A 24,872-nucleotide genomic window follows, 5' to 3' on the forward strand; every position below is an offset into this window, starting at 1 on the left:
ACTACCTGATTATAAACCGCTATCTCAGATAGCGGTTTACTTAAGTCAACCGCTACCTGAGATAGCGGTTTAGTGTCGCTTGGTTGAAAAAAAAAAGACCGGTTTTAATGCTGACGTGGACGGTATGGTGGGAATTAAGTTAAAAAGTGGCGCATTTTGAGAATTTGACGTTCTTTACACAATATTGAAGGAAATCGGAGGACTCACATTTGAACATCAAACTCAGCTTTGATATCATCATCAACAACAAGAAACTCAGCCTTCACCCTCGACTTCTTCTCAACCAACCCTCTCTTCACCCTCAGTTTCTTCTAATCCAACCATGCCTTCGTTGGGTTCTTCTCAGCCATCACCATCACCTTTTTCTCGTTCCTTGGGTTCTTCTCAGCCTTCACCTTCGATTTCTTTATCGTACCCTTTTTTGCTAAAACCAATTTCCTCTTCACTTCCGGTTAACTTTCTCAACATCGTGACCAGACTCTTCATGTTCATCCCCACTACCTCCAGTGTCCTCCTCGTCCCCACTGTCTCCGGTGTCCTCGTCCCCACTGCCTCCAGTCTCCTCCTCCCCACTGTTGCGATGTTCCTCGTCATCATCCTCGTCCCCACTGCCTCTAGTGTCCTCGTCCCCATTGTCTACATTCTCCTCCTCCCTATTGACTATATTCTCCTCCTCATTACCAGTATCAACACCAACATCAACCTCATCCATTACCATATTAGAACTTCGTAAACCACACCTCCTTTGAACTAATTTCCACCTCTAAACCTTGCCATAATGCAATTAAGGCCAACATTCAAAAAAATAAACACAAACTTAATTAAACACAATAGCAACTCAAAGTTAGAACCTAAAAATCACAATACACTAATCACAGAATCTAAGAATCGTAATACACTAATCACAAAACTTAAGAAACCCCAAAAATCAAAATCAACAAACATGAAAAAGTAATCGCAAACAATAATAAAAAAACCTAAAGAACATAATTGCGGCCTAAAACTAAATCTAAAATAATCGGAACCCTAAAAACCGCAGCAACAAAAGCAACAAATTCAAATCATCATAGCCTAGTCGCAAACAATAAGTGAAAACACATACTATAAACCTAAATCAAAACAAATAATTTCTAAACCGAATCGGAAACACCAAAGCACGAACAATAAATGATACAAAATACAATAAAAGAAGAAACTAACCTTGATTATAGAGTTTAATCAATGCGTATAATTGCGAAGAACAATCGAGGAGAAGATTGAAAAAAATCCGATTAAAAATCGAAAAGAAAATCGTCAGTTAGAAGGGAGATAAAGGCGAGAGAAAAGGTGAGAAATAGTTGAAGAGAGTGAACGTGATTGAGAAAGCTTAGCAATACTCCTCCCTGCGAAGTTGATTTTTTTTTTCAAATGGACTCACACGGGACTTTCCAAAATAAGATTGGTATACAGTAAATTAATGTACACCACCTTTTACAAGATTTTATGTTGACAATAATTATATAATTTATTTTGACTATCAATTGTGATACGTACTTAAGAAAAAAAATATGGTATTATGGTATCTTGCAATAACATCGCATTGTATAGATTTATAATATCAACTTTTTATAATTTTACCCATTAAAAATTAAATATATTAATGATTGAAATATTACATTGACAAACTGTGACAAAATAAATGTATTAACTAAAAAAGAACAGTGTTTTTAGTTCTGACGTTACAATTTGCTAATGCTACAGTTACAAACTATCGCAATCAATCAAACATTTAAAGTAATTAAGTCAACAAACTAGATGAATCTACCAAGTATAAGAAAGTTCAGCACTGGTACTTTTATCATTTTGAAAAAAACATACTTTGTAAGTTCAATCACCAACAAGCCATAAGAGAACTCGAAAGGATTGAAACAGCCTAGGAACCATAAATGGTGAAAATTACAATTTCGAAACCAACTCTGTAATTAAAGGAGAAAGGGCAGATTAAAATTCATATCAAGAAGCTCACCAACATAATTTATTACCCCTGGATCGGATCACTAGCCTTCTTTGCCGGGTTATATACACTAAATTCTCCAAAACCTCTTCTTCCACTGGAAAAATCACATAAAAAGTCATGAGAAACAAAAATAGTTATAAAAGGGACAGAAATGTTGCGGGTGACAGAGCAGTTCAAAAATTTAACAGAGTTCAGAAGAACAAGCATAACTCCAAATAACTTCTATGTCAGCATAGACAAGTTACAAGTATGAACATAATTGAAAATAGATTTTAGTCCCAAAAGTTTGAAACAAAATAATCAAATCACTGATGCCACTTTTAGAGAAGTTGTAGAAAAAAAAAAACATGCGAACTAAGTTTTATACACCCTATGCAATGCAATGCAATGGAAGCAGCTGCATAAGAATTCAAGTTTTCCGCCAGCGTGCAACAAATTACCTGGCAATGTAAAGCCTTAGTTTCGGTCATGCTAGACAAACTTTAATTTAAATTTCAAATCTCATACATATACATAAATAACATACTTGACCCCGTAAAAGTTGCATGTAAATGCAGTCTAAGGAGCAAAGCAACTGCCAATCAGTTATACAACATCGTTGCAGATCGTGATAAATAATTTGCCAAAGAATAGAATCAAATGCAAAGAGATATGCTAATGAATCCAACAGTTGAAATGCACAGGAGTTTGCCAACAACGTGATTTCCCCTTCAACAAGTTGGTACGTTTTGGAATAAGGCTCTGTTTGTTTTGACGGAAAACACCTTTACGGAAAAAGATTTTCCCCTTTGTTTGTTTTGTTAAGGGTGAAAAACATATTTCTCAAAGGTGGAAAACAACTTTCTCTCCCTTTCCAAACAACGGGTACAAAAAATAGGGAGTGGGGCGAAAGATGAGAGGAACACTAAATAATTTGATAAGCATGATGCAGAAAACCCGTACCTGTGTTTTACATCCCAGCCGCCAGGAAGATAACGGGGATGGAGAGCATCAATAAAGACTTGTCTCCACCTTTGACAGAATTCATGAATCCCTTCTTCTCCATGTTGTTTTAGCAAATAATCCACAACTGTTTTCCCATGAGGCCCATGTCCTAGTAATGAAACCTTTGAGTTATACTTTTTACCGTCAACTGTTGCTTGCAAAGGATTAATATTTTCAGTGTTCAAAAGTATCACATCTTTGACATCAGAGGTCCCACTGGTGGCTGGAGTCATAGATTCACCATTAGTAGCAAAAGTATCCTCGCTAATATCTTTCACCGAAGACAAAGAGGGTGTCTTTACATAAGTTTCAGGCTGGTTGACTAGCTGTACATATGATGCCTGATCTGTTGCATCCATTGATCCACCAAGCCCGCTAGTTACAGCTGAATAATGGTTGCTCGGTTCAACCATGTTAACAGAATTATCCTCCAATACCTCATCTGAACAAGTACTTAACGGAAAATGCTTGCAGGAAACCCCTCTCTTTTTATCAAACTTTCTTCTCTTTTGAGGACTCATGCCAACCTGTAAAGCTGTCTCAAGGTCTTCGTGTGATATCTCCCTCCCTCCATAGTATGTCCGGACAATCTTCATAGATAGCAGGTAAATAAATTACATGATTAGAGAAACAAAAGCATAGAGGATTTGCCAAGTTCCTATCATGCTTCTAAGCAGTAATTGCAATGCTCAATAAAACCTGGAATTAAAACACATCACATAATTCAGTATTTAAAGTTGTACCCAGTAATGTAGCTTGCACATATAGAATTTTGTCAGTATCACATCATTATACATGATGGCTGAAGATTGACCACAGGACATGTAAGAAAAAATGGTCACTCTTCGTCAGGCAAAGGAAATCGTGAAATAACAAGAAAAGAAACACATCAGATAAGCAGGTTCTGGCGCAGATTAGTTCTACTTGAGTGCATACATCAGATACTGTAGTACAAGGGAACAATTAAAGTAAATATGTAACGCCGGAAAAATCCACGCACGCTCCACTGAGCCACTGTGTTAGGTGGCTATGGTCGGGGTGCTTTAATCAATCGGCCACTGTCATAATGTCATGGTGCACTAAGCCAATAATCGCCACTGTTGTAGGTCTTGACTCTTGATCACATACCTTACTGATTGCCAAACCCAAAAGGCCACAACCATGGTGCTTTATTTCCATGAGTGCTACTGTCATACCCTCTTATGGACAGTCCTGCAGACCTGCTAGGCTATGGACATAGTGGAAATGAACACCAACTCACCAAGGAAATGGGATATGGCCGTAGCCTACACCTTATCATGCATTTATCCCCTCTTAGGCTTTGAATTCTGTTGTAAACCAATTTCGAACTAACATAAGCCAAATATAACCTTTAACTTTCATCTAAAACCGCATCAAAAGCTTAAGAAACCGTCCTCCAATTGGAAGCCATGAATAAGCCAAATCATCACTATTCAGAAACCAAGATTTGACCTTCATATTCATCCCAAATGGGGGAATGGATGCTCCTACATCACTTGATGAAGCCCTTATAACCCTTTTTGAATTTTTATACTAGGTGGGACATGCCTAACTGTCTATGATATCAACCAATCATCATGATTCCGTAAAACACATCTAAAGTGATAACAGTACAATAAAGCCCTTCTCATAAAATAACTTAACTTCAAAAACCAAATTTTAAGTATCAAAAGGATGATACGATAAGAATTAAACTCAAAGAACCTCCTTTTTAGGGATCCTAGTATACCACTTCAGTTAATGTCATGACATATTTGATCATGCTTTCACTCTGGATTATGAACATATACACACATCAGGCGCATGTGCATGATGCTTATTGTAAACCGGAAATTCACATGTTAAAAGACATAACATTATGATAAAAGAACATGCGATATGTTAGTTTTATTTTTAATTTTGTCAATAAAAAGGAACATATCTCATGTATATTTATCATAATGTCATGTTATATTCCATATGCACGTGTGTGTTTTTTTTGTAATTTGGTGCACAATGACATCGTGCAGATGTGTCCAACCATCTATGATCTACTTTGCGAATTTTGCTGGCTAAGTTTTGCTCTTAATCTTCCCCTCCTCTCTTAAATAATAACATTTGCTCTTTAAAATTTCATTCACCTCCTCTATCTAAAGCATAAGAGCGGGACCATTACCACATAACCCAGGGGAGTCTTAATAGCATACTACGTGTAGTCTTCCTTGTTCCTCTATCTCAGCCTTACGAGTTCAACATCTAACATGGACCAACAATGCAATCAATTCCAGCAGTAATTAAATTATGGCGCTGAAACCTTCTAGTCTAGCACTACAGAAGTAAGAGAATGGACGAGGAATGATTAAACGAAAGCATATAGTTTACAAGCCAACCTATTTTCACAAGCATGCATGAAAAAGAGGCTAAAACACATGGAGGTCAACATTTCAATTCCATTATAGTTTCATTCATATCTAGAACCAAACAAGAAAATTTGCAACTAACATTAACGGACGTGAAATGAGCTGAGAGAAAATTGTAAATTTAAAAAATGCAACTATATTTTAGAACCTAAAAGAGGTCAGACAAATTAACGAAGATGCAAAATCCAACTCCTACTGATAAAAACAACATAATCAAAATCAGTGCTTTCACATAGCAAAGGACAACACTGAATCAAAACCAATACTTTCACATAGCAAACAAAATTGTTTCAGTTCCATACCTCCATTAATTCGTCACGGCGTTTGGATGGCATCCTTGGTCCATGCCTCAGAAGTGCCATAGCTGCCGTATGCAGTTGCAAGGGTGAAACACCTACTTTTTGATCTTGCAATTCAGGTGTCTCAGAATCCACCACTTTCGTCACATAAAGTGGTATATGAAATTCTGTAGCTACTTGTTTTTTATACTTTTCAGCTGCAGCATGAGCAACTTCATGACAATCAACACACAGCAAGACTATATCATGAGAACGGTGGCTTTTCAGGTGCTCCGGAAAATGCATTCTGTAGCAAGAAGGTATTATCCGATACCGTAGGTAATGTTTGCTCTCACCACAGCTAACACACAGGTTTCTTTTACTTTGGATGTAGAATTCATTGTCTTCATCTTCTGGGCGTCCCTTGGGTTCAAACAAAAGCATGACAGCTTGAGGGTTGTCATCCATAAGTTTTGCTAAGTTGCGACTGAGATACCTATATATACAATAGTATTAGTGACATTTAAAGGGGTAGATGAAGCCCAAACATATTTAAACGCAACCAACCATTCAAGCTTTTTGTGATCACAATAGCACAGCAACCGGCCATCACTAGCATATATCTTACAGTTATGATAAACTGGAGCTTTGCACGAGAATTTTTGAACAAAGAGCTCTCTAGAAGCCTTACGTGTGACTAGCTTTCCACTTCTCACCCCATTTTGCATAGACATTAACCCATTTGCAAGTTTCAGGTTGGAACCAGAGAGCAAATTATAGTTGAAAGTAGACAGGGAGCAACTCCCATTTGGACCAAGGTGCTTATGAAGAAGCATTCGCAAAATATCATCAACAGAGTTGTTTTGTCCTTCTGTCAATAAACAATGGACATCATCCCAATGACTGCAGATCACAGGAGATGGTGATATTGCACTGAATGACGATGGTAATGAATCATTATCTTCATCAGCTGCAGAAATAATCGTATATATTTCTCTTTCAGAAATTGGCTTCTTTTCCGCAAGAGCAACAATAGCCTGATCAGATAATACATATCTCAAGCTCTCATCATGAATACGAGCCTGAAATTGAGAACTGAAAATCGTAAAATAACTCACTTGTACCTTGCGATATAAAAGAGAGCTAAAGCAGTAAAAGAGCAACAAACTTTTCTCCTTAATTGATAAAAACACACATGGTCTCTCAAAAGAGCAAAAGAAAGAGTGGGCAAGAAAATGTTGTTCAATTATGTCCGATGGATGGCGTGATTTGGTTGCCTCAAAAGATATTGTGAAATTTCTTGTCAACTCTCCAAAGGGCTCTTTATTCATGAAATCCATGGACGTTTCCGATGTTGTGAAAGATGCGGATTTGTTATTTCATATGCTTGATGACATGGTAGAGGAAGTTGGAGAACAAAATGTAATCCAAGTGGTGAAGGATAATGCATCCAATTATGTTAAGGCGGTAAGAAATATAGTTCTTTTCAATTTTTGTGTTATATTTTATTTCCTATTGTTTGAAACAAAATGCCTTTTCTTTTGTTATAAATTAGTAGGAAGATTGTTGGAGGCTAAAAGACAACATCTTTATTAGACTCCTTGCGCAATACATTGTTTGGACTTGATGTTAGAAGATGTCGGGAAAATTTCTAAGATCAAGAATGCTTTGAAGAAATGCATCTTCATGAATGGTTATATATAAATAACCATATATCTCTTGTGAATTTGATGAAGAAATTCACAAATCAAAGGAATTCGCATAAGCCGGTGTTTACGAGATTTGCTACATCTTTCATTACTCTTGTTTAATTTCATAAGCCAAAGGTTTCAAGAGTGGAACAACTCTAAGTGGTCAAAGGAGGTGGGAGGAAAGAAAATAGCAACATAGTATTTGCAAGACACTTTTTGGAGAAATGTCTTATATGCTCTTAAGTTACCGGTCCACTAGATAAGGTGCGTAGAATTGTTGATGGGGAGAAAAAGCCTCTTATGGGACAATATTTATGAAGCCAAGATATCTCTAAGAGTTTTGGAATGAAAGAGGAGCAACACAAACAAGCTTTTGGGTTAATTGATAAAAGAAGGGATTGTCAACTTCATCGATCTTTGCATGCGGCCGGTTATTATCTAAATCCCGAGATCCATTATGGTAATGTTGAAGATGTCGAATGTGAAGAAGTGATAAAGGGTTTGTATGATTGCATACATTCTTATGGAATGGGATTCATTTAAAATGCCACCGGTCTCTTTGGTCATTATATGGCTAAGAGACTAAGACAGACCAAATCGCATGGTAATAACTAGCAACCCAAGTTCGACGCAAGATTGTAATTGTTATAATCTGAAAGGATACTTGCTCTTAACCTTTTATGTTGAAATTAATTTATCGCTAACTTTTTTTTTTATAGCGGATTGGTGGTCTTGTTATGGATCTTCAACTCCCAACCTCAATTTTTTTGGAGGTTCTTAGCCTCACTTGTAGTGATATGGGTTGTGAGAGAAATTGGGGAGATTTTCAACAACTTTACTTCAAAAAGAGGATCAATTGACACAAAGTCGGTTAAATGACATGGTGTATGTGAAAGCTAATCGAGCTTTGGAACGCCGATATAAGAAAAAAGGCACCATTGAGCCCATTTATTAGAGAAAGATTGATTTAAGTAATGAGTGGTTACTTGGAAGAATGGAAGAGAACTCTTCGGATGATGAAGGTGATCTTGTGTTTGACGGAGATAACTTGACATGAGCTACGGTTAGTAGAGCCGCTAGAGCCAATGATCCGATCTATGCCACTAGAGGAGCAAGAAGGGTTGTTAGCATAGATCGAAAATGTGGTATCGGTCGCGGTTGCGGTATCGTCGCGGTGATGCGGTAACGGAACGATTGCGGTTGTCGCGGATCGGAACGCGGACGAATTTTTATTTTTCCATGCGTAAAGAAAACAATTATGAATGAAAAAATGAATAAAAAATAAAATGAATAAAGAATTATATTGTACAGTAGTTCTCTTTTTTTTGATAAAGGAAATATACCCTATTGAGATAAGTATATTGTATAATCCCTCAAAAATAGCTAGTTGTTCACAACTAAAATAAATAAATAATAAATAAATCCTATATAATAAAAATACTAAAAGGTTAATAAAAGGGTAAAGGTCCACTACGTTATGTTTCATTGTAAACAGCTGTAACCTTTTTCAAACTTTCTAACAGCTGTCACTCATAGAGAAATAAATAAGTTTCACCCAAATGAAGAAATAAATAAAAAAGAGTCGGCATTCATACGTCTTCTCTTCATCCTCTTCGTCTTCTTCAATATGCCACCGCCATTAACAAAGATGAGGCTTCGAATTTCAACCTCATATAGAAACCAAAATCTAAATCACGCATTACTCAAGAAATTTAAAATCAAAAGGTTCTCAGATCTACTGCCGCCATGTTCGACAATCCGGTTCGCTAATCTGTTTCTTCTTCTTCGCTTTATTTTTCCTCTTTTCAATCTAATCCTCAAGGATGCGGTCGATTCGTGAGTTATCTCGGCCGATTTTGGACTGTATCGGTCGTATCGGGCGAAATATCGCCCTTTTAGAAAAGGGCGTGACAAATCGGCAAATATCGTATCGGCAACTTGAAAATTCGAGTTAACTCGGGCGAACCGAGTTAACTCGGCCGAGTTTTTATTCCATGGATGTTAGGGAGTCCATGTCATCCTCATCCAGAGTTAATAAAGGAAAGGGTATGCCTACTACCTCCACTCCTAAATTTTCTCGTCGAGTTGTGATGTTAGATGACGATGAGATGGAAAAGGATATGGTAAGGATGGGGATTATTGAGATGATGAGGATGAGTAGGATGCTTCTGATGATGATGAAAATGATGATGCGGATGTGCTTTAGGAGTTTAGGGGCGCAACTAATAAGTTTGAAGAACCGAGTTTGCTTTTCTTTTTCCTTTTCTAGTCTTTCTACTTACTTGTTTTATGTTGGTTGTGACTTTTGTGAGCTTGTGACTTACTGTAAGTGTTAAGTTAGTACTTTGGCCTCTCAGAGGTATTTCGGTATGGTGTCTAGTAATGAATTATGTTTCCCTTTGTTAATTTAAGCATTTATAATACAAGTATCATGTTGTTTTTTAGTATAAAATACTCCCTCCGTCCCAGATTAGTTGTTACACTTTCCTTTTTCGTCCGTCCCAGATTAGTTGTTACACTTCAAAATAAGGAATGACCCCACAATTATTATATTGTTTCTCTCTTCCCACTAAATTTTTTTTGTCCCCACACCCTCTCTCATTCAATTAAAAATATACCTCACTAACTCCTATCACATCTACTTTTTCAATAAAATAACAATTGATAACGAAACAACCACTTATCACCTAAAACTTTGTGCAAAGGTAAGTGTAAAAACTATTATGGGACGGAGGGTGTATGTTATAGAAATTATTTTAAAGGTTTTTGGCACTTAAGGTGCACTTTGTCTACGCAAAGTGTGTGCTTTCACTTTGCGCTTTGTGAAATGATATCGCAATGGATTTTGTAGAGGAGTTGTCATTATCGAAAGGGTGGATACAATCTTAGTGGTAGTGGACCGCTTGTTAATATTCGCCCATTTCATTGGCCTTAAGCACCCATTTGATACGACTTCATGGGTTCCCATCTTCGATTATTTCGGATCGTAATAAAATATTACTAAGAGCATGTTTATCAAACACCAAAAATTGGTGTTCAAGAGAGAGTGGAATAAAAAACTATTTCCTCCGTTCATAGATACTCGCAACGTTTTTCACTTTCACGCATGCCAATGCACAAGTTAGATCGTCGATATCATAAATTCCCTCCAAGCAAAAATTATAAAAATTTGATAGTTTGAAAATACGTATTGAGACGAATCTAACAAGATCACACATGACTATGTTTTATTTGACATATAAATCACCAACAATAGTCAAAGTGGAATATGTGAATAGTGTAAAAATATCAAACGTTGCGAGTATTTATGAACAGAGGAAGTATAAAATAAGTAAAGAGATGAGAGAGAAAGGAAGAGAGAGAATGAAACCATGCAATAATTGGTGTTCGTGAACACCAAATGGAAAACCAATTTGATGCAAGGAGTACTTGACATGTGACAAATGGGGACCAAACAGTATTGTTTTTTTTTCTTCCTATAATTGCAAAAGAGATGGTGGAAAAGTGATGCATACTTGTAAAAAATTTGGCGTTTGCTAAACATGCTCAAATGTTGTTGGTGTTGGGTTTGGTATTGGGAAGAGAGAAAATATAAAATATTTACTTCCTCCATTTTTTTATTATTGCACCATTTTCCTTTTTCGGAAGTTGCATATTAATTGCACCATTTCCTTTTTAGTAAGTTTAGCTACATGAAATGACATTTTTATCCTTGTATGGGTGGTGGGGACCAAACCTCACTTGTTCTTTACCTACATGTATTTAATCACATGGGTATTTTTGTCAATCTCTCACCTTTTACCACCTTTCTTAATTCTTGTGCCCAATGTAGATGGTGCAATAATAAAAAAATGGAGGAAGTATTTTATTAGGATCGAAATCCAATTTTTTTGTGTTTGATAAGCATGCTCTAAGTTTCTTTTGGAGAGAAATCTTTAAACTCCATGGTATTGACTTGAAGAGAAGTACTTCTTATCACCCACAAACGGACGACCAATCAAAAAATGTGAACAAAGGGCTAGAAACATATTTGAGGTGCTTTGTGGGGAAAAACCGAAGGATTGAGCCAAATGGTTGATTTGGGCCAAGCACTCTTATAATACATCACCACATCTTTCCACCGGGAATCCGGGATAAATCCGTTCAAGGTGCTCTATGGACGGGATCCGCCCAAATTGTTGCGCATAGGAGCTGGACACATACTTGTTGGCAACCTCAATGTTATAGCAAAAAGCGACACGAGTTTGATTATAAATTGTCCACCTTCAAAGTAGTGTTGATTCATTTATTTATAGCTAAATAATACTTGCTCCAGTATTCTAACTAGGAAAAGGAAACAGCTAGGTGTAGGAAACGAGTTAGACTAACGAGCTTAATTAACTAGCTAGCACAAATCGGACCGTAAAGCCCAAACAATAACGTATTAAATATATTAATCCTACTAAAGTAATAAACATATGTAACAAGTCTACTTTGTACCCTCCCACGAGACACATGTAACAAAAGGCCTGCCAATAGGACCCAACCCAAAACATCAATCATGATATCCAAGGACTCATGTGATGGCACAATATCAACCACCGTACTCGCATAAATAGTCTCGGACCTTGTAGTCTTCTTAAGGGGATCATTAGATACTTAGACGAAAAGTGCAGACGTGAAGCAAAAATATATGGGGAGTCCACACTGGATACTTGCTAATTTTCTGTTTGTTCTTTAATTTCTCAAGTACTCCCTCTCGATTGATCTTCTTACTTTCCTTTTAGGTGTTTTACACATTGCTTTATTCCTTCGATGACAAGGAATAAAATCTAATACTTCCTCCGTTTTTTAATACTCGCAACGTTCGTTAGTTTCACGAATGCCAATGCACAACTTTGATCATTTATATCTTAAATTCTCTTTATGCAAAAATTATAAAAAGTTGATATTTTGAAAATACACATTGAGACGAATCTAACAAGATCCCACATGACTATGTTTTATCTTATATAAAAAACACTAAGAATAGTCAAAGTAGATTATATGAATAGTGGTAAAAGTCCAAACGTTGCGAGTCTTAAAAAACGGAGGAAGTACTATTTATAATACCCATGTCAATAAAAAACTTTCCTTTTCCTGCCCAAAAAGTCAAGAAGGATTTGTAATCCCCCGTAAATTTATAGATTTTATTAATATATTTTAACGTATAGTTATTTATATTTTAATAGAATTTACGAATTTTAATAATAAATATATAATTAACGTATATTTATTTAAGTTAATTACATTTTAAATTTTTAACGATTTATGAAATCAAAATAATTTTAGAACTTTACATTGAAACAATTCGTTTTACGAAAACACGTTCGATTGAATTTAATCCTAACCACTTTGGATTCAACAACCTAGATTCTAGTCCTAGTCTAATTGGGCAAAGCCCAATTCAATAAAACCAACTACACTCTTCTCTTTTCTAATTCACGTACAAACCAAACACCCAAAACCCTCCACCCTCATTCAACTCACGTACAACTCAACAACTCCATCCTCTCTTCTCGCCGTTCTCCCTCCCGCCTCCACGTCCGTTGCTGCAGCCACCAAGGCCGTCAGACCACCACCAGCCGTGGCCACTGGTAAGGTCTCACCTCCTTCCCCTTCGTCGTCCTTATCCCTCCTTGTTTTCTTTCTTCCTTGCAATTTCTCTCTCCCTTAATGTGTTGCCTTCCTGTAGCCACCACCGAGGACCATCAGCCACCTTCGTCGTTCCCCTGCACGCTGCGCCGCACCACCCGTTGCTGCTGCCCAGTCGGCCTCCATCCTTCTCCTCCACACACGCAAGCAACTTTGCCCTCTCTTCTGTGTTTCTTGCTCGAACACGCAACCACCATTGCCGACCACCGCGTCGCCCAGCCCTGCCGCCGCCAGGCCCGCTATCGTGTGTTATTTGCCGCCGGCCAGCACTTCCTCTTCCTCTCTCTTTGGTTAATTTTAAACCCTTAAAACTAATTCATGTTTTAATTATGTTTTATTAATTTAATTTATGTTTTCTTGAATTAAATTTATAGTTTTATGATTTACTTACGAATTTCATATTTATATGTTTGCATAATTAAATTATTAATTTTCAGATTATATAATTTGATTGAAATAAGAGTTTGAATTATTTAAAGTATGAATTTTAAGGGTTTAATGGTTTTAAATTATGGTAGGATGATTGTGGATTATTAAAATTATTGTTGGGATGTTCTAAGCATGTTACTTTGGTCTTGACGAAGTTTAAACGAATTTATATTGCTGGAAATTTAAAGTATAATGTTTGCGAAGAGTTTTCAACGAATTTCAATCACTAATTCAATAATTATGATGCTAGGAAATCAAATGTGCACGTTTCAATGTTACGGAATGTTCTAAATATGTTTAGGATGTATTTAGAATGCTTGTTATTGTTGTGAGTGATTAGAAGTTGATTGGGAATATTTGTTGGTTGTTTTAGGCGGAGAATTCTCTTTAGGCGACTTCTGAAAGTGTTAAAGTGGCCTATTAGTTTGTTTACACAAGGTACGTACATACCTGTGTGCTTGGAATGTGTGCTAATTGTTGAAACCATGTTGAATTGTTGATGAACTTGGTTATGTTAATGTTATTGATGAACTTAGTCAGGTTGAAATTGCATGTTTGATACTGTTGGATGAACACATTAAACCTTTATTGCATTTTGAGGATTATAACATGTTAGTATGGAAGATTGATGCAAACATGTTTGATTGGGAACACTAGATTATTCAGTATATAATTCAGATCAGTTAATTGTTGTTCCCTTTTAGCTTTTCACTACTTTATGAGGGCGGAGGACCTTATTTAGTAAGTTGAAACCTTATACCCATATACAGGGGTTGATCAGTATTAAAGAAAAGATTGAAGTTAATTGGAATGAGTCTTGTTTGATGCCTTTGTGATCACTTACTCAATTCCAAGATAAAAACAGTTGTAAATAAATGTGAGTTGCATGCCTTATGTGATTGTTGAGTCATAACGGGGTGTCAATTTGTAAATCATGTAAAGTGAAACTGAGTAGCAATAGCTTTAGACTGTGCACGTCTAAAGTGACGGACAAACAGGAGTTGGGGTTCATGGTGGTAGCCCATGGCCTTTCATTCGGACCGGATTGATCACCGCGTCCTATTTTCAGTCAAACATTCCTCGATATCGCAGGTCACTGAGGTTACGGAGTCGCGCCCGTACCTCGTCTAGCTAGAAAACTCGGTCCATTGCCTATTTCAATTAAAATAATATTATTGTTATAAAAGTCTAGTCCAGTCTAGCCTAGTCTAGTTAAGTATGGTCGTCAGATTATCATGCTTTGTCTGCCTTAATTATGTTTAATAGTATCATGTTAGGATTATTATTGCTTTAGTATGTAGTACTCAGCTTTGCTGATTACGTGCTTTGTTTGTGTGTGTTGATCATGGCTATGCCTATTGATCATGTGATGACCCATCTTTGGTGAGCAGTCTCTAAGGATCAATAAGCGTTGCCCATCTACAGGTTCGAAGATGATGCATCATTGGGATCGGGATTAGAGAGCTTGTAGTTCTATTTGTCTAATTAAGTGATTTAATTTGTTAACTTGGATTTGAAATTTGTCGTACTATTTATATTTCCTTATTTTCGTTTATTGGTTTTGGGATTAAACCTGTAATCAATTACCTATAAACCTCAAATTAGTTTTATGTTTTCCGCTGCAAAATTCTGAATAAGCCGTTACGTTTTCACACGGGCGATAATGCCTTGATAATTCTCTATATTTTATATTAAAAGGTTATTTTAGAAAAGAGAGAATTGTCGGGGTGTTACAGGGTTCCACTTTCCACTAACTCCTTATCCTTGGTTTTTGTTACATCAGTAAAGGAGATCTAGACCTAGCAAAATTGACCCGGACCCGAAAAACCGACCCGATTGATCCGATCTGTAACCCGAAATTGTTCTGAAACGACAACCCAAAACTAACTCGAAAACCAAATAAACCCGACCTAAAACCGAAACCTACCCGGAAATGATTTGACATGAAATTACGCGGTACCCGAACGACCCGAAAGGCAGTACCCAAACCGATCTTCACCCGAAACCGAATTCACCCGAATCGAAAATAACCGTGAAATTTAAATCAACACGAACCGTTCCAAACCAAAGATCCGAAAATGATCGGAACTGAAAAGCAACTCGAAATTACCAATTAGTTTTAAATACAAGTTTTTTTTAGCTTTTCGTATTTTTATTATTTAATACTCCCTCCATCCCTTAATACTCGACCTGTTTTGACTTTTTGCACTATTCACATAATTCACTTTGACCCCATTTTATTTCTAATATATGAAAACAAATGTTAGTATATAATATATTGTTGGCTTCATCTTAATATATATTTTCAAAATATTTATATTTTTATAAGTTTTTATAATATGTAGTTAAAAAAATTGATGGTCAAAGTTGTGCATTGGCAAGCGTGTCCGGTCAAAACAGGTCGAGTATTAAGGGACGGAGGGAGTATTACTATTATTATTATTATTATTATTATTATTGTTATTATTTTCTTTTTATTAATTTATACTATTTTGTGTTATAGGAAAAAGCTTTGATAATATTATGATAGTGACCACCAAATCCAAAGAGAAATAACCTAATCAAAACTCGAACCCCGAAAACTATGATACAACCCAAAAAACTCGATCTAACTCGATAAACCGGATATAACCCGAAAAACCCGATCCATTAAGAACCGATTCGATATAGACCTGATCCGATATTGAACCGGAATCCTGACCCGAACCAGACCCGACTCAATTATAAAAAATCAAAGTAACCCGAAACCTGAATGGACCCGACCCATACCCGAAACCAACCCGAAAAATAACCCGAAATGACCCAACCCGACCCAAACAGACCCGACCCGAATCCAATCTAAACGACCCGTTTGCCAGGTCTAGGGAGATCAATAGAGACTAGAAGGCATATAAATATTTTTATCTTCGAAAGACTATTAATAGTTGGTTCTGTACACAATTGATGAAGCAAAAACTAGGCAAAACCCTTGTGTCATCCTCATGACCTACATAGCATTAGCTTTTACACAGGGATGTTTGTAATATGAGACCATCAATGGGCGTTATCCGAAATAAACATGGGAGAAAAAGGCAAAGAGAAAAATAAAAGTCAGTTCTAAAACCTGGTGCCCGTAACATTAGGGATTGAAGTCCATAGGTGGCTTTTCCAGATTGCTAAAAGGCAGAACCCCGATTAAGTAACAAGCAGATAGCTACCCAATTTACCAAAGGTGGGCGAATGTGACAAGGGCATCACAACTATACGGCCAACATGGCCAGGTGGCCACAAGGGCATCACAAATGCAAAAATCATGTGAAAACATAACATAAAAGGAAATGGTACATTTCAATATTTAATATTTAATCAAAATAACAAGAAAACAAAAATAAAAAAAGAAACTCTCTTAACCAAGAAAGGATCCTTGACGAATATAGTTGTGATAAATACCATGCGCAAGAATATAGGGCCTGTTTGGCAACCCGCGGTTAGGTGTTAGATGTAGCATATTGTATTAGGCCATTTGACTAGCCGATTTATATTAGCTCGTTTGACTAGTTGATTGTATAAAAGTGTTCAGTAAATAGCTGATAGGTAATAGTTGTTTGATTGTGTAAAATGACCATTAAGGAAAATGGAATTATTTATTAGTAGGGACAAATTTATTATCTGGATGGACAAAAAGACGTAAAAGCACATATGTCATTTTCTTAGTTGTTAAATACTTTCTCATTAATAAGATGTCAAGATATAGTTATAGTTATAATTGACAGAGCACTTCGATAAATAGATTAAAAAAAATGGAATTCATTCTTGTTACAAAAATCAATTAGGATATTTATTGCGGAATATAGCAATTATTGAATTTATTTAAAAAAAACATTAGAAAAATGAAAACCCACATTCTTAGGGGTCATTTGATTGAAAAGGGGTAAAGGGAATGAAATAAAATAAGGAATTAGAAGAAAAAAGGAAGGAAACCCTTTGATACAAGAGGCTGTTTGGTGGCATTTTGAGTTTTCACCACTTTTCCCTCTCTCACCCTAGCTCCACCGTACTCCCTACAAGGTTGCCACTTTCCACAACCCAAAGCCGGACGTGAAAGTTTCCCCTCGCCCGACTCAAGTAGTTACAACGAGGTTCCCTAATCTTGGATCCTGGTATCCCGTCGCTGCCCCTATTTTCTTCGTCGTTGCCGTCATCGCCGCCCCCTTTCTTTTTCATCCTTCTCTAATTTAAAGGCCAAATTTGAAGTTTTAAAGATAAAATTCGACCTTAAAAACCCTAGATCTTGAGTTTTTATGGCCGAATTTGACCATCTAAAACCATAATAATAGATACGAGAGGTACTTTCCGGTTTCCATTCTTTCTCTTATTATTTTTTTTCGAATGTTTAGGGCTATGGAACTTCCTGTGGATGTTGGTGGAATCCGGAGTCGTGTTGTTTGTAAGTGCATAAGGGAGTTTTTTTCCTGGGTTGGTGGGGGTGGTTTCGTGGTGGTTGGGAAGGGTAGTATGAGGGTCGTTTCGTAGTGATTTTAGGTTGCAGGGAGTGGTTTCGTGGTGGGTGGGAAGGGTGGATTTTTGGTGGGGGGGAGGGGTGGGAAATGGTTTTGGGTGGTTGTAAGGGGTGGGAAGGGTGGTTCCAGGTGGTAGCAGGTCGTTTTGTGGGGATTTAGGGTTGCAGGGAGTGGTTTCGTTGTGTTAGACGCATGATTCATGGTAATTTCAAGTTATAGGGAGTGGTTTTCTTCAGATGTTAGACGGTGGTTTCATGGTGGATTCAAGTGGTAAACAGTGGTTTAGTAGTGGTGATGGTATGGGGAAGTTGTGGCGGGGATGCGAAGAAGGTGATAGGGGGGTACTCTCGGTAGGTGTGGTGGTGTGAAGGTGAGTTAAGGAAAGGGAATGGAAATACAATTGGGGGTGTGAGGAATAAGAGTAGAAGACTTTGGGGAATGGAGGGGGTGAAGGGTATGGATAAAAATTGCATTATAAACAACAACAAAGGTAATTGTCCTTGTTGATTCTCTTTCCCTTTCCTGAATACGCCCATAACAAACGCCCCCCATAATTAATCATTAATCGTCTTTTCCTCGCTCAATCCTACAATACTCAACAAAACACCCTCCAGAAAGGGGAAAATGAAAAGGAGAAGGCGGAGTGAGCAATTAAACCACCACTTTCCAACTACTCTTCTTCTTCAAGATGATCTTCAACTACTCTATCATCCTTAGATTTTTTACCCCTTAAGTTCACCAATCAGGCAAGAAATTATACTGGGTCCTACTTTTGCAATTGCTTTGATCTAGCAATGCTCCTAAAAAATCAGATACAGTAATTGTTTTGCATGCATGAAGACTCCAATAATCAACCAGGATTCTTCACTTTTAGATACAAAAGTAATTAATTAATCAACCAGGATTCTTCACTTTTAGATCTTCAAGTAATTAATTACTGGGCCTATTACTCAACAGAATATTCAGGTATGTTTTCATGTAATCATGTCTTCCCTCTCTCATTTTGGTGGTTTTATTAATATTTCAATTGGAATTAATGCTCAGTACGAAGAAGGATGGAGCCATGGAGAGTCCACACCAGTAAAGTATTGAAGCTAATGGGAAAATGTGTATTTTTCAATTGAAATTCCAAACTGCTATCGAAAAACGCATTTATATTTAACTCTTTGAGAATTAGTGGTTTGGTATCAATCCGCTTTTCTAATCCGTTTATTACCAAACACCACAAATAGCTGGTTGACCATCAAATCCGCTAAAGTAGGTCCAACCCGCAAATTTGGAGACAGAACAGTGTTTGCCTAACAGATCCATAGTAATTTGTGTTTAGCAGAGAACAGTTGTATGCTTGAGTGTGGGGACACACATGCTCAAGTGCGCAAGGACAGACACAAAGATTGTAATCTAAGAGAAATAACCCACGTAACAAGCGATGGCATAAAGATGGCCAATGCAGATCATAAAAAGGAACCTTATTGCACCAAAAAGAAATAAAAGGAACCTCACTGACCATTAAATCTCTCCAGGCGCAAAGTTTTCTTATTTGATTCTGGAACTGGTCAATGCATCAGAAAATTAGAATAACAATATTAGTATTTCAGACATAATAGCTTCATCAAAACAAAAAGTTAATTTATGTACCTGGGGTCCTGAAAATTTTGAGACATCAACTGCTTGAGTATTCAAATAACGAGAAATTATTGATGATGCTACAGATTCTGTAGGAAAAGCATCAGATTCTTTGGAAAACAATTGTAAACTAATTGTATTTGATCTGCGACTGGCCTCAGGAAGAAAATGGAACCTGACATCCAGAGGTGTTGAATCTTTTGGTTGACCAATATCTGTTAATATTTTGTGCTACAGATTATAAACGAATTCTAATATAGAACGTTCAAAGCTGATTAACAAAAGCTTCTCACGGAATATAAGTCATCTTTTGTGTTAAAAAAACAAAGCTTCTCATGGAAATTTTTTCTTTGTGCCAAACTTATCTAGACTCGGGCTTGTTCTCTTAACCTTATTTAAGAAACTTACTCAAATACTTGTTCTCGTTAGAATCAAATCAGATTATATCATACCCAGCCAAGCAGACTACAACTTCTTAAATCCATTTGCTTTTGATAAAATATCTTTAATTGTGTATTACTATAAAAAAAATATACATTGAGACGAATCTAACAGGATCCAACATGATAAAGTTTTCTTCTTATATGTCAGGGTTGATAAATGGTCAAAGTTCAACCATACCAGATCAGATAAGGAATTCCCCTACTCCATACAGGCCGCCAATTTTGTACACTTACACTAGGTGACAAGCGAAGTGAGGAGGGACCTTGGTAGTTGCGGCTAACACCTTGCAAGTGCGCAGAACCACTACACAAGTGGCAGAAAGCCTGAAGCAGCAATTAAAGATCATTTTTTCATATTAGCTTTCTTTGTCATGCTAGATTTTTATTAATATCCTTATCTTTTTTTGGATTGTTGTAATTAAAAAGAGGAAGAATTCAGAGCAGAAGGTATGTTGAATGTATTTTAGTGGAATTGGGAAAGAAAGAGAACCTCTCAAAAGTTCCCAAAACACATTTTGTATTTTGCAAGCCTTGAGCTTATATATCATTTAATAGTCCTTCCTCTATTTAACAAAATTATAGTAATTATCTTTTATTTCCTGGGAGCAAAATGAGTTCTTTACAACCGCTATCGGAGCACTAAGAGATGCCTATCTCTAAAACTCAACAGTTGGGCACAATTGAGAAACATTGCTAGTGGTAAAACACCAGTTGAACGAATGCTTCAGTTTGTTGAAAGGTCGCTTCGATGGTCTGCCTGCATCGATTAAATGGGGGTTGGGTTGTAGGTAAGGTCCTAGAAAAATTGAAGAAAATTGTCACGGAGGAGACTAGCGGCCCACGAGAATGAAGACACAAAAAAACACGGACAAGGTGGACTCGACACTCGTTCTCTTAGAGGGAAGGTTGAACAGTTTCCGAGAAGCTCAAGATACCCAAGTAGCCAACATGAAGTTACAGCAAGATCAATTATCAATTTCACGCTGAGATGCGAGAGTTTATGGCAGGAAGAAAGAGTCCACAGAGGCAGCAGCATGAGGATGAAGCACATGTTGGCTGTGAGGGAGGAAATTGGAGGAAGAAGCCTTGGTGGAAGAGTTGCCAGAAGAGTGTTTGAAAGAGGGAAGGAGTACCACACCGGTGGTCGAGGAGGCCGTTGGCGGTATAAGAAGGTGGAGATGCCGTTCTTTGAAGCGACCGATCCCAACGGGTGGATTCTCAAAAGTGAGAAATATTTCACAGTTTGTCGCCTTGGTGAAGAGGAGAAGGTTCATGTCCCGGTGGTGGCTATGGAAGGAAACGCCTCGAAGTGGTATCGACGGAGACACAGGTGCTCAAATTCCAATCAAATGGTCGCACGATCACCTTAAAGGGAGATCCGTCCTTAGCTCATTCAAAAATATCCCTGAAGGCCATGATTCGTAAGCTCTGGAAGGAAGGAAGGGGGATTGTGGGTGGAAGTGAATCAATATGAGGGTGAGGTAGCATCAAGTGGTGTAGTGGTGCCGAGATATTTTTTTTTTTCAAGAAATTGCTTAACGAATTTGGAGGGGTGTTTAATATGCCCCCGAGGCTGCCTCCATTAAGGAACCATGAGCAGTTGAGTACACTATCGTGCTTAGTAAATCCGTGGGAACCCCACCGTATCGCTACCCGCAATTTCAAAATGATGAGATTGAAAGACTCATTAGGGAGATAATGGCAGCAGAAATAATCAGGCCATCCATCAGACCATTTCAAGCTAGACAAGTCGTGTGTTTTGCGTGGACTATAGGGCTCTAAATCGGGACACTATACCCGATAAGTATCATATACCCAGAAGATACTCACAAAACTGCTTTTCGCACTCACAAAGGGCATTACGAGTTCATGGTAATGTCGTTTGGGCTAACTAATGCACAAGTGACATTCCAATCACTCATGAATGAGGTATTCAAGCCTTTCCTTCGTAAATTTGTACTTGTTTTCTTTGATGACGTTCTTATGTATAGTACGAATAGTATGAATAAGGCAGAGCGTTATGAGCACCTTAAACGGGTTTTGAGTACTTTGAGAGAGCATGAGCTCAATGTGAACTATATGAAATGTGATTTTAGAAAGTAGAAAGTGGCTTATTTGGGCCATGTAGTGTCGAGAGTAACGGTGGACTTGGACAAGTTTAAGGCAATGATTAAGTGGCAATTCCAAAAAATCAAAAGGAGTTTCCGGGCTTTTGGGGGCTCACGGGTTACTAGCGCAAATTCATACCCAAGTATGCTAAAACGGCACAACCACTTACCCAACAACTCAAGAAAGACTCTTTGGGTGGTCGGAAGGAGTTATTGAGGCCTTTAAAAATCTCAAAGCCATGTGTTCGACCCCAATGCTAGCAATGCCCGACTTCTTGAAACTATTCGTAGTAGAGACCAATGCTTTGGGTTTTGGATTAGGAGTTGTGCTTATAAAGGAAGGCTGCCCAATTGTTTGTTTCAATCGAATTTTGGGGCCAACTTAATGCAAGTTTGTGTCCGAGAAGGAGTTGATGGTCGCATGTCTTGCGGTATTGAAGTGGAAGCCAGAATGAGGAAAGATGTGGCGGAGTATGTACAGAAGTGTGAGGTTTTCCAAAGAAACAAAGTCCCCCAACAAAGCCCGGTTGGTCTCCTACAATCCTTATTGATAACCAAAAGAATTTGGGAGGATATTTCTTATGGACTTCGTTGAAGGATCGCCTCTCTCTAAGGGGTAGACACTATCCTAGTGGTGGTGGACCCTCTCTCGAAATACGCACATTTCCTTGGTTTTCGACACCCATTCAATGCTCAAGTGGTCGCGGAAGCATTTACTAAGGAAATAGTTCGTTTGCACGGGTTTCCGTTGATCATTATTTCTAACCGTAAAAAAATTAAGTGTGTTTTGGTGTGGACTCTTCCGTATGCAAGGACTGCCCTCAAACGAAGCACAGAATACGACCCCTCCCAAAACGGATGGACAATCCAAGGTGGTAAATAAGAAGTTGGAGGCGTACTTAAGGTGCTTACATGGGGAGCAGCCTAAGTGGCTGCATTGGGCCGAATATTCTTACAATTCATCTCCTCACAGCTCCATTAAAGCGACTCCATTTAGAGTGGTCTATGGAAGGGCGCCACATTTGATCAAAATTGAGAAGTTTGGAAGAATTACTACAAGAGAGGGATAAATGTTAGATGAGCCCCATTTAAATTTGTTCCGGGCACAACAGAGGATGAAGGACATGGAAGACCGCAAAAGGGGAGAAGTAGAATTTGCAGTAGGTGAATCTGTACGCTTGAAACTCCAACTGCATTTGCCAAAATCACAAGCCAAGGGACCATGGGAAAAATTGGTTGCTCGATTTTATGGGCCTTTTCCAAATATTCGGCTTATGAGCTACAACTACCTGATATTTGTAAGTTACGTCCAGTATTCCACGTGTCTCAACTCAAAAGAGCAGAAGGAAACCATGACATATCACTTGACATACCGGAGCAACTTACACCGGTCCGCTTGGCCGAGAAAAATGAAGAGGAGAACACATAGGTTTTAATTAAGTGGAAGGGCTTGTCTGATTTTGAAGCAACTTGGGAGGAGGCACCAATGATGAGATCACGTTTTCCGGCATTTCACCTAGAGGACAAGGTGAGTCTTGGGTGGGCAGTGCAATGAACTCACCTACTCAATAGAAGCCACCAATTATGCACACTTACACTATAAGACAAGCAAAGTCAAAAGGGGCCTTGGTAGTTGCGGTCAACACCTTGCAAGGACGCAGAACCACTATACAAGCGAGCAGCAATTAAAGATCATTTTGTCATAATAGCTTTCATTCTGCGATGTTAGCTTTTTTATTAATGTCCATGTCTTTTTTGGATTGCTATAATTAAAAATAGTAAGAGTTGAGAGTAGAAGGTATGTTGAATATATTGAGTGGGATTAGGAGAGAAAGAGCACCTCTCGAAAGTTCTCAAACACAATCTGTATTTTGCAAGCAAAGATCATTTTGTCATAATAGCTTTCATTCTGCGATGTTAGCTTTTTTATTAATGTCCATGTCTTTTTTGGATTGCTATAATTAAAAATAGTAAGAGTTGAGAGTAGAAGGTATGTTGAATATATTGAGTGGAATTAGGAGAGAAAGAGCACCTCTCGAAAGTTCTCAAACACAATCTGTATTTTGCAAGCCTTAAGCTTATCTATCATATATTACTATCCTTAGTTCTGAACACACAAAAACTCATTACAGGCGAAGAAACCGTTGGAGAACGCAATTATAAGGAAAAAGTCCATCTAATCTTTAAAAACTTATCGGTAATGACATTTGAGTACTACTCCCTACGTCCCTGATTAGTCTTCACACTTTCCATTTTCCATTTTCATCTGTCCCATATTAGTTTTTACACTTCTATTTTGAGAAAGACCCTACAAGTATTTTAATACATCTCTCTTTCAACTGCCATAAAGTACGGGTCCCACTCACTCCCACGTACATTAAAATAAACACTTCATTATCTACTTATCAATAAAAAAATACCCCTCTATCTACTTTCCCATCTACTTTTTTTCTAATAAAATAATAGTTGATAACTAAACAACCTATCTGCTAAAACTGTGTGCCTTATAAGTGTCAAAACTATTTTGGGACGGGGGGAGTATAACCTATAAGAAAAAATATTTTCAAAATGGGTAAGAACAATACAAGAGCAAGAATTGGATACAGCTTGTGCAGCAATTAGACATATAAGCTGTAATAAAACGGGATAGGAAACAGTTTCATGCTATAGCATTACTTTTGTAAGAACATTCTTAGCTCATGTGGGCATTGGACTTTCATATGCA

General features: G+C 37.6%; 1 protein-coding gene across 2 annotated transcripts in view; it reads right to left on the reverse strand.

Annotated features, from left to right (window-relative positions):
* Positions 1-1,665: 1,665 nt before the first annotated feature.
* The window catches only part of LOC110777027 (protein RRP6-like 3), a 34,949-nt gene continuing 11,742 nt past the window's right edge, over positions 1,666-24,872 (reverse strand). For both annotated transcript variants that reach the window (XM_021981618.2, XM_021981620.2), the window contains exons 7-12: positions 19,609-19,811; positions 19,478-19,522; positions 6,246-6,760; positions 5,703-6,174; positions 2,939-3,570; positions 1,666-2,090 (exon numbers count right to left, since the gene is read on the reverse strand). In XM_021981618.2, the coding sequence (XP_021837310.2) occupies positions 2,018-2,090; positions 2,939-3,570; positions 5,703-6,174; positions 6,246-6,760; positions 19,478-19,522; positions 19,609-19,811 (1,940 nt within the window). In that variant the 3' untranslated portion in view covers positions 1,666-2,017. The remainder of the gene's footprint in view (positions 2,091-2,938; positions 3,571-5,702; positions 6,175-6,245; positions 6,761-19,477; positions 19,523-19,608; positions 19,812-24,872) is intronic.

This window comes from Spinacia oleracea, chromosome 2 (genome assembly GCF_020520425.1).
Source record: "Spinacia oleracea cultivar Varoflay chromosome 2, BTI_SOV_V1, whole genome shotgun sequence".
Classification (NCBI taxonomy): Eukaryota; Viridiplantae; Streptophyta; class Magnoliopsida; order Caryophyllales; family Amaranthaceae; genus Spinacia; species Spinacia oleracea.